Raw genomic sequence first — 11,641 nt, forward strand, 5'->3', positions numbered from 1 at the left:
CTCCAGCTACGTGAATAACGTAACTGGAGTCAACATAGCTTAGTTCGATTTACCGCGGTGTCTATACCTTGCTGTGTCGACAGGAGACGCTCTCCCATCAACTTACTTTACTCTTCTCATTCCGGTGGAGTACCAGAGTTGACCAGAGAGCGCTCTGCAGTCGATTTAGCAGGTCTTTACTAGACCTGTTAAATTGACTCCCGGTGCATCAATCGCAGCAGCGTGCCTGACCTTGAGAGTGCTACACCCATGAACTGCAGTGGGAGTTGCAGGTCCCCCATACCTTTTGGAATAAGCCCTTAAATGACAGTGAGACTTAATTAACAATAATATCAATTTCTCCGCACTCCTTTCCAACGATGTACAACTGCTCAGCCTAGTTGACATTGTTGAGCATTTCTTAGCACTGCAGTGCCTCCCATCACCTATATTTCTTCCTTTGTTAGTCATTTCATGGTAGTTAAAGCAAATCAATTGGTATTTAAATACATCTGGCACAACTAAGCCCATTCTTACCGCATAGGGATGAGAGTACTTAGTGTACACTATTAAGCCGACAGCTCTGTACTCAACTGTATGACTATAGATTTTTCTTTTTATGAAAGATTGGTTTTTTTAGTAGACATTCCAGAGCTGTTCATTTTTATTGTACTTTCAGGAAAAAATAAACCAATGCTTTTTATACCTTACATTTTTCTCTTAACTAGCATGCTTTTATTTGTAAACAGCAACCAAATATTGTGACAAAACCAAAAATTTGCGCTTTAAACTGAATTATTGGGCTAAAAAATAATACTGGCAATGTGATTTTTTTTTCTTTTGTCTCTCTTTGTATTTAGCTGTCCCAACTTGGGCAGAAATAGGACTGAAAACACCATTATTGGAAACTACCTGGCAATTTGGAAGTGTGAAGAAAAACATCATGACAACAATCAGCTGACACCTTCATATCTATAACCTTGTTATAACATTAAAACTTAAACCGTTCCATTAATCTGATAATTTTGAAGGAAGGCCTGTACTTAACATAGTATATATGAATAACAAAATTACATTTCAGAAAATAAAACTTAATCTATATTCTGTCTGCTGCTACATTTCTGTGATTGGTGCATTTTACATTTTCAGATTGCAAATGTGTGTAATTGTGGTATGTCTGGGACTTCAGTGCAGTAGAAAGTGTAGTATATGCAAGGCCTACATGCAGATAATAGCATTTATCAGGTACCATATGTATCCCTTAGTTCTTGTTACAGTAATTGACACAACCATTTTAAACAAAAATTCAAAAATTAAGAGAAAATTGCTTTAACTTATAGAAATATGTTCTCCTCTTGAAAGCCAGACTATCTTTGTTAGAAAATGGAAGAAGACAAAACTGCATTTTTAGGCCTGTGTGCTTATCAGCGGAAAATTCCAGTAACAATGCCACAAGACTAGGAAATAGCAAAAATCATAAGAACCTCATGGATATGTTTTGTAGAACCCAAATTAATTTTTCAGAACCAGTTATAAATGATAATTGTTTTAAATGTTTTTAAGCATTTCATAAGAACGTAAGAATTGCCATAGTGAATCAGATCAGTGGTCCATCTGGACTACCTTCCCTCTCCTACAGTGGCCTGAATCAGATATTTCAGAAGAAGGTGCAACAAGCTCTGCAGAAAATGGTTATGTCATAAATCTACCCTACACAAAGTTTGTGTTTCTAACCTGTGATAGAGATCAGCTTGTGCCCTGAAATATGTGAATTTATAAAACTGTAATATTTCTTCTTATAACTTCAGATATTCTTGTCATCCATATAAATATCCAGTTCTTTTTTTTAATTTTAGACTCAATATTTTGTACCAAAGGGTTCTGCTCGTTAATTGTGCCTTGTATAAAAAATAGGGCTGTTGATTAATTGCAGTTAACTCATGTGATTAACTCAAAAAAATTAATGGCAGTTAAAAAATTAATCATGATTAATCAGTTTTAATTGCACTGTTAAACAATAGAGTACCGATTGAAATTTATTAAATATTTGTGGAAAATTTTCTACATTTTCAAATATATTGATTTCAATTACAACACAGAATACAAAGTGTACTGTGCTCATTTTATATTATTATATTTGCTTACAAATATTTGCACTGTAAAAATAACAGAAAGAGTGTTTTTCAGTTCCACCTCATACAAGTACTGTACTGCAGTCTCTCTTTTGTGAAAGTGCAATTTACAAATATAAATTTTTTTTTGTTATGTAACTGCACTCCAAAACAAAACAATGTAAAACTTTAGAACCTACAAGTCTACTCAGTCCTACTTCTTATTCAGCCAGTCGCTAAGACAAACAAGTTCGTTTACATTTACAGGAGATAATGCTGCCCGCTTCAAATTTACAAAGTCACCTGAAAATTAAAACAGGCATTCGCGTGGCAGTTTTGTAGCCAGACTTGCAAGGTATTTACCTGCCAGATGTGCTAAACATTCATATTTCCCTCATCGTTCGGCCACCATTCCAGAGGACATGCTTCCATGCTGATGACGCTCATTAAAAGAAAATGTGTTATTTAAATTTGTGACTGCACACCTTGGGGGAGAATTGTATGTCTCTGGCTCTGTTTTACCCACAGTCTGATGTTTATTTCGTGTTATAACAGTCTCGGATGATGACCCAGCATACGTTGTTCATTTTAAGAACACTTTCACTGCAGATTTGACAAAATGCAAAGAAGGTACCAATATGAGATTTCTAAAGATAGCTACAGCACTCAACCCAAGATTTAAGAATCTGAAGTGCCTTCCAAAATCTGAGAAGGATGAGGTGTGGAGCATGCTTTCAGAAATCTTGAAGGACCAACACTCCAATGTGGAAACTACAGAACCCGAACCACCAAAAATGAAAATGGACCTTCTGCTGGTGGCATCTGATTAAGATGACGAAAATGAACATGCATTGGTCCGCACTGCTTTGGATTGTTATTGAGCAAAACCCATCATCAGCATGGACACATGTACTCTGGAATGGTGGTTGAAGCATGAAGGGACATATGAATCTTTAGCACATCTGGCACGTAAATATCTTCTGACACCGCTACAACAGTCCCCAGTGAATGCCTGTTCTCGCTTTCAGGTGACATTGTAAACAAGAAGCGAGCAGCATTATCTCCTGTAAATGTAAACAAACTTGTTTGAGCGATTGGCTGAACAAGAAGTAGGACTGAGTGGACTTGTAGGCTCTAAAGTTTTCCATCATTTTATTTTTGAATGCAGTTATTTTTTGTTCATAATTACATTTTGTACATAATTTTGTACATTTTAAATTCCACTTTCATGATAAAGATTGCACTACTGTATTTGTATTAGGTGAATTGAAAAATTCTATTTCATGTGTGTTTTACAAAGCAAATATTTGTAATATAAAATGAGCACTGTACACTTTGTATTCTGCTGTAATTGAAATCAAAGTATTTGAAAATGTAGAAAACATCCAAAAGTATTTAAATAAATGGTATTCTGTTATTGTTTAACAGCGTGATTAATCAAGATTAATTTTTAATCGTGTGATTAATCGAGATTTTTAATTGCTTGACAACCCTAGTAAAAATGTTTCATTTTATCATTTTTTAACGACACCCTTCAGTTTCACTGAATGTCCCCTTTTTCGTGTGTTATGAGAGAGGATGAATGGAAAATACCAATTTACTGTCTCTAGGCCATTCATTGTTTTGTATAATTTTAGGATGTCCCTTCTGGAAGGTAAGCAGTCCCACTCTTTTCAGTTTCTTGTCATATGGGCGCTTTCCCATGCTTCTAATCATTCTTATAAGATTCATGACCTCTTGGGTGCCTACTTACTTCCCATCTGCCATCTACAGAAGCCTTCATTATAGGCAGAAGCTTATTTCATTTTTCCCACAAATATCTTCAGGGTTTATAGTGTGCCTTTGTTCCATCTTTTGCTTTGCCAGGTAGTCCTGTATTTCCTTGTTTGTAAGTAGCCCCAGCTACAAGTCTCTTTGTGTCTGTGCACGGTCTTCGCTAATCAGTTTTTCAGAAGCCTTCATTGCAGTTCATTTGGCTGTTTAAGATTCTGAAAATTTTTACAGCTGTTAACCTGCCCATTCATCTGCCTGCCCAGTCAAAATTTCAGCATGAAACTGGTAGAATCCATGGTCCTCTTAACTCACATTTATCTTTTTTGCATGATCATTAAATGTGTAACTGTTTTTTTGGGGTATTGTAGCAGAAACTGTTTCAAATGTAACTTCTTCATGAACACTAAAACAAAATCACAGTACAACTCTTACTGCTTTGTAAGTCTAAAATTGAAATACAATATAATTATAGCACTTTATGATGGATACTGGTTCAGGGGATTTTTTTTTAATGCAAATTTCACAGGTGGACTTAGCCATAGAGTACACAGGGGAGTTTTTTAATTAGAGCAGCCCTGTAATGGCTGGATTAATATTGCCACTTCCCCAAAATAGTATACCTCTACAGGAGGTGAGTCTCAGCCTGCCCTATTTAGAGAAATGAATGCTCTCTGACCAAATCAGTACAGTTTGAGAGGAGGACATTTCTTCAAATGAAATAATTACGCAACATACCAAAAGGGAAGTTCTAACTTCCTGAAAAAGTGAAATTCTTTGGGGGAAAGGAAGCAACTATCTCACGTGTGTGTTGTGTGTGCACACATACATATTTTAATATTTTTATTTAAGAACTATGAGATTCTGTGATTCATTGCTTTAATGATTGGAATATTTCAGGGTGCTTCTTCCCACAACCTTTGAATTTTTCAACTACCTTCTTTTGTAACATTAATTTTGTTCAAAGGGAAATCCTTTTCTGATACCAGTGAATTCTTAGAAATCCCCACACAAGTAATGCATTTCATCTACTCCTTAAAACATGAGTACAAAGTAGCACAGGAAAACAAATGCATCATTTAGTGCCATTTTATCCATAGGAAATATTGGAAATAAAAATCAACATATGCACTCTTTCATTTTCTCAACTCAGCAGTCTGTCTAGTACAGGGGCAGGCAAACTTTTTGGCCTGAGGGCACATCGGGTTTTGGAAATTGTATGGAGGGCCGGTTAGGGGAAGCTGTGCCCCCACCCCCTATCTGCCCCCTCTGACAGGCCCCCCCAGGACTCCTGCCCCATCCACACACACCCTGTCCCCTGACCGCCCCCAGAACCCCTGCACCTGACTGCCCCCCACTTCCCCATCCAACCCCCCCCCTTTCTGACTGCCCCTCTGGGACACCTGCCCCCATTCAACCTCTCCGCCCCCCCCCCCCCCCGCTCCCCGTCCTCTTGACTGCTCCAACCCCATCCACACCCCCGCCCCCTGACCACCATCCCAAACTTCGCTGCCCTCTATCCAACCACCCCCCGCTCCCTGCCCCCTTACTGCACAGCACAGAGCACCGGTGGCTGGCAGTGCTACAGCCGCACGGCCCAAAGTGTTGCCCGGCCGCCCAGGGCAGTGTAGTGTAGTAAATTGCTCTCCGTAACTGCTACCCATAGCACACTCCTACGCGGAGCAGTTTAGTACACTACACTGGCAGCATGGCGCGCTGAGGCTGGGGGGGAGGAGGAACAGTGTGGGAGGGACCAGGAGCTAGCCTCCGGGGCCAGGAGCTCAGGGGCCGGGCAGGAGGATCCCACGGGTCGGATGCGGCCCGCGAGCAGTAGTTTGCCCACCTCTGGTCTAGTACCGGTAACTACTGGCACTCCCCATCTTAAAAAAAAACTCTGTTTCATTCCAATTTTTATACTAACCTCATCCGAAGTGAGGGATGGCTCAGTGGTTTGAGCACTGGCCTGCTAAACCCAGGCTTGTGAGTTCAATCCTTGAGGGGACGACTTAGGGATCTGGGGCAAAATTTGGGGATTGGTCCTGCTCTGAGCAGGGGGTTGGACTAGATGACCTCATGAGGTCCCTTCCAACCCTGATATTCTATGTTTCTACTTAGGCGCCTATAGTATATGAGCACCAGTAGTGCATAGAGCAACATGACTAACATCTGTTATAAAAAGAAAAGGAGGACTTGTGGCACCTTAGAGACTAACCAATTTATTTGAGCATAAGCTTTCGTGAGCTACAGCTCACTTCATCGGATGCATACTATGGAAAATACATCCGATGAAATGCATCCGATGAAGTGAGCTGTAGCTCACGAAAGCTTATGCTCAAATAAATTGATTAGTCTCTAAGGTGCCACAAGTCCTCCTTTTCTTTTTGCGAATACAGACTAACACGGCTGTTACTCTGGAACATCTGTTATGTGTATCTCATCCTTGCTCTCATTCTCTATCCAGGGGGGAAATTGCACGTGCAGGTTTTGTTTGTTCGTCTGTTTTTAATAAATTATATCTATGCTGTGCTATGTGTTTATACTAGTGAAGATTAGTGAAAACGAGGTCAAAGTAGTACATCTGGCACTTGGAATGGAAGGGAGTGAGTTCTGAGGTAGTTCTTAATTCCTGTGGGAGTTTGTTCCAAAATCTTGGGCCAGCCTTTAAGAAAGCTCCATTTCCTGCATAGGTGAGCTTTTCCCTTCTGGTGAAATACTTGAGTGCTTGAGAAGCAATGTTGTTGACCACATATTTCATCCCAGCTCTTTTGGCAATTTCTTAGCTATCCTGAGCACCTTGAGGAAAAAAGGACCAATATCTTGAATGGACACACTATTCTATAGGAAGACAGTGTAATGAGCAGAGGATAACTCAGGCTCACTGTAGCCCAGATTGCTGAGGCTATGTGCTTCTGCATCCAACAGTAATTGGAGTGTCCTGATAGCTGAGGGCTTCATGCAGAAGTAGATGTGGTTGTGTTCAAGCCAGGACGTGTATAATGGAGCCTGGGTGATGTGGCTGACAAAGAGCATTATCCGTGAATGCTGTTATGTGAGCACTTAGCATCAGCAAGGAATCCATGAGTACTCCTAAACTGTGGACTGAACTGACCAATTGTGGGTGTGTATATTCAGAGGACACTGCACTGTTACTGCAAAATGCCTTCCATTGTCAAGCAGCACAAACTCTGCTGTTTGCTTGGGTTCAGTGTCAAATGTATGGGCTTGAATCTGGTTAAGACTGTTTTCAATTTTAATATGTGCCAGGTGGCTTTTCTTACGGATTTCAAAGTTTGTTCAATATTTAAAGCACAGTTTAGGCAGATTTAGTTCCATTTCACATGTTCTGGAGTTATGTATTGCTCCATGTGTGATTCACATTGTCACTTTTTTCTGGTTAACTTGGGTTAACCATGTTAACCAAGCTTTCACAACCAAATTTACCATTCCTTATAATTACCACCCCTTTTTGCAGGCCAAATTGAGTCTGGTTAACCTCTGCTACACCTCTTCAATTTTTGCAAAGTCCTTTCCACAGTGCAGTGACTAGTACTGTATAAAGCATTATAGTTGTGCTTCCACTTGTTACATCCACTGCTCTCATACCTTTTTATCTCTTATGCAACCTTATAAATTCTGATTTCTCTTTGGTTGCTCACTGGGATTAATAGAAATCAACCATATGGGATATTTTATTGTGTCATTTGTTCTCTCCTTAACTTGTTTCTCTTGCTTGTAAAAAAATAATAATAATAATAAACGTTTCAAAAAGGGAGAATGTTTAAATCTTTAGACATGGGACATATTGTCAAATACTCAGTAAAATTCATTTGCTATCTTCCAAGCATCTAGAGGCTCCTTAAAGCTTTGCTGTATGTACTTCGTCATTTGCTACTTGAGCAGTGCATATATTTTATTATTAAATAAAGCTTTAATATATTTCTAAATAAATGTATAGTTCCCGCACAACACACACAGTTTGATTTTCATGTTTGATACATTCCATACCTCATATTTTGTGTCAGCATCAAAACAAAGTACAATAGAGTCTCAGAATTACAAACACGTCAGGAATGGAGGTCGTTCATAACTCTGAAATGTTCATGACTGAACAAAACGTTATGGTTCTTTCAAAAGTTTACAACTGCACATTGACTTAATACAGCTTTCAGTCTTTACTATGCAGAAGAAAAATGCAGCTTTTAACCATCTTAACTTAAATGAAACAAGCACTGAAACAGTTTTCTTACCTTGTCAAATCTTTTTTTAAACTTTTCCTTTATATTTTTTTAGTAGTTTATGTTTAACACAGTACTGTACAGTATTTGCTTTTTGTTTGTTTGTTTTCGTGACTGTTGCTGCCTGATTGTGTACTTCCGGTTCCAAAGGACCGGTCAATTCGTAACACTGGTGTTCATAACACTGAGATTCTACTGTATTTCACTGGGGCATCTCTTTGTGAAAATTCCTACAGCATTCACTGGTCCTTTCTACCATCACTGGAATATTACATGTTCCTGTTAAGTGGCCTTTCTCCAAAAGAGATCAGTAGTAGAAAAGGAATGCAAGAGATCATGCAGGAAAACCTTTAGCAGGACTGTCTCCTCTGTCATTCTAGGGGCCATTGAGGTTAAGAGAAAGCACAAGCCCCCTGGCAAAGTCAGTCAGTTTTCATCCAGTGACCTTGTCCTTTACAGTCTCAAAGCCCTTTATGTAAAAGACAGATTTGGGCCATGTGTGGATCAGACCCTGAGACTTTAAACCAAGTATCCCAGCACTTTTGATGCTGCTAATTATGCTGATGCTGAGTGGCAGCTGAGGCTCAGTAGATGGTAGAGCACTGTCTTACCTCCTTGCTCAGCTTCCTTTTTTGCACTTCCCACATAGTTGCTCCTGCTGTCTTACTAAAGAAGTAAGTATCCTAGTCTTGCTAAAGAAGAGTCAAAGAAGTTCTGTGAGACACTTATTTAAAAGAGAGCCAGAGAAATAGTTGCATCTACGACTGTGTTTTCTGAATCAGAACTTTCCAGAAGGTGAGAGAGTGGTGCTGATGGACAGCTCCAGCTTATTGCACAGTAACAAGTCTGGTTTTGCTGTCTCAGAGGATTGGGAAACCATCATTGGGGTTTACTTGCTCACGCTAGGTAAGTGAAAAGCAAATTCAGGCTGTGTTTCAAATTTTATTTTCTGTTCTTTGCTCTGAAGAGAGATGTGCAGTCGGCTCATCATGAGGGTGGAAAATCGGAATACCTGTGCCTTCTCCAGGGTAAAGTTGAATCTTATGTATGTTTAGAAATTGCAGTTACTTAAAAACAAAGGATATGGACTTTACTTACCATAATGCTTGTATATTTGTTATGCAAAGACTAATTCACAGTTTGACACTGATCGTTTATTTACTTTTTGTTGCTGCTGCTGCAGCTGTTATATTTTGTTGAAGATATTTCAGGTTAATTTATCATTATAAAAATCCAGCTAAAAATAAATGAGAAATTGGTAGCTTTCAGAAAGAGTCTAGATTTAAAACATGAATTGAATAATGTAAAATGGAAACTGGAATTGGGGTAGGGTGGGAAATGAAAAGTGAAGACCAGTTCTCTACATACATGCCCTTCATAGCATAGTACTACACCATCCTAAGGAATTCACAACGATACAATCAACATTTCTTTCCTTCCCTTAGAATTAGAAGATGTCAACTCCAGGAATTGTTCCACATTATTTGTAACAATCTGAGTAGATTATCAAAAACATCTGCTCTTTTTTGTCCAAAATACAAACCGCAAACTTACAACGCTGTTAATAGGAAAAAGATCTTTGTTTATTGTTATAGATATGAATCAAATATTTTTGATACTGAAAGCCCTACTACTAAAGCTGAATTAAGTAGTTTTTACATTCTGTTTCAATTATATATAATAAATGATAGCTATGTGCATGAATGGTTTCATAAAATAGCAAACACAAACCTACTTTAATTCATGGAGTGAGTGAAAATCACAGCAAATTTAACAGGATTTTGAGACTATGAATAATACACAGGACAACTCCCTGTCTCCTTCCTTCATATACTGAATGAAGAAATCTATTCATAGTCTTTAGACATAAATTTTTTTATCAAATTAGTTTACTTTTATATTTTAACTTCACATGGTCTATAATAGTGAATTGGAATTGTAGGATATTGTCTAACTCGTGAAAAAAATACTTTCACATCTGGAATATGTGTGAAGCCATTTTTTCCATCATGCCTCCCCCGGGCCAAATATGACTGAGTTGGACTCGAAATAACCTTGAGAAGGCCTTTTAGAATCTTAATTAACTTTGACCAGCCCTGTTTTGATTCTGGAGACTCTATGCCTATAATTTATGTTCCCTAGAGCTGCTTCTACCTAGCCTAGCCATGTTTACTTTTTTACTGTAGTCTGTTTTCATGACCAAGGTTTGTCAAGGCTATTAATATGGCTTCACTGTTTTCCTTAAACAGAGTCATGCTGGGGACATGATCTCTAAAGAAGTTTATTAATTTTTGAAGTCCAAAACTGGAACAGTTTTGACAGTCACTTGATCGGGTTTGGGAGAATCATACTTTGGCCATTATTTTTTAATACACTTTGCAAGCAACAGCAAACAGACAATTTCCAGTTTATGGAAGCCAGTATCTTCTGCAAAAATACATAATACATGCCTAAAGATTTGGATTTAACTGCCAGCTGATAATGAGGCAAGACTAAAAATATACCGTTCCTAAAACCCCAACAGTTTCAGACACGGCTAGAATATGGTATATAGAATCATAGAATCACAGAATAACAGAGTTGGAAGGGATCTCTGGAGGCCATCTAGTCCAACTCCCTGCCCAGAGCAGGACCAATCCCAACTAAATCATCCCAGCCAGGGCTTTGTCAAGCCTCACCTTAAAAACTTCTAAGGAAGGGGATTCCACCACCTCCCTAGGTAACGCATTCCAGTGTTTCACCACCCTCCTAGTGAAAAAGTTTTTCCTAATATCCAACCTAAACCTCCCCCACTGCAACTTGAGACCATTACTCCTTGTCCTGTCATCTGCTATCACTGAGAATAGTCTAGATCCATCCTCTTTGGATCCACCTTTCAGGTAGTTAAAAGCAGCTATCAAATCCCCCCTCATTCTTCTCTTCCGTAAACTAAACAATCCCAGTTCCCTTAGCCTCTCCTCATAACTCATGTGTTCCAGTCCCCTAATCATTTTTGTTGCCCTTCGCTGGACTCTCTCCAATTTCTCCACATCCTTCTTGTAGTGTGGGGCCCAAAACTGGACACAGTACTCCAGATGAGGCCTCACCAGTGTCGAATAGAGGGGAACAATCACGTCCCTCGATCTGCTGGCAATGCCCCTCCTTATACACCCCAAAATGCCTTTGGCCTTCTTGGCAACAAGGGCACACTGTTGAGTCATATCCAGCTTCTCGTCCACTGTCACCCCTAGGTCCTTCCCTGCAGAACTGCTGCCTAGCCATTCTGTCCTAGTCTGTAGCGGTGCATTGGATTCTTCCGTCCTAAGTGCAGAACTCTGCACTTGTCCTTGTTGAACCTCATCAGATTTCTTTTGGCCTAATCCTCCAATTTGTCTAGGTCCCTCTGTATCCTATCCCTACCCTCCAGAAATGGGTCACCAGAAATCATGTGGGGTTACCCATTATTTCTGGACTGCAAAGAGCTGAGAAGTTGACCCCCTTTTCTCATATAAACAACCACCTCTCAAAGTTGTAATATATTTTGAGATTCTCATGGAAGTCCATTCC

The 11,641-nt window shown here is 39.3% G+C and overlaps 1 protein-coding gene across 2 annotated transcripts in view; it reads left to right on the forward strand.

Moving 5' to 3' along the window:
* SCFD1 (sec1 family domain containing 1) overlaps positions 1–1,080 on the forward strand; it is a 142,257-nt gene extending 141,177 nt beyond the window's left edge. For both annotated transcript variants that reach the window (XM_077818974.1, XM_077818976.1), the window contains exon 25: positions 840–1,080. In XM_077818974.1, coding sequence (XP_077675100.1) covers positions 840–863 — 24 coding nt within the window. In that variant the 3' untranslated portion in view covers positions 864–1,080. The remainder of the gene's footprint in view (positions 1–839) is intronic.
* Positions 1,081–11,641: the final 10,561 nt, after the last annotated feature.

The sequence above is a fragment of the Eretmochelys imbricata genome, chromosome 6, assembly GCF_965152235.1.
Source record: "Eretmochelys imbricata isolate rEreImb1 chromosome 6, rEreImb1.hap1, whole genome shotgun sequence".
In the NCBI taxonomy this organism is placed as follows: domain Eukaryota; kingdom Metazoa; phylum Chordata; order Testudines; family Cheloniidae; genus Eretmochelys; species Eretmochelys imbricata.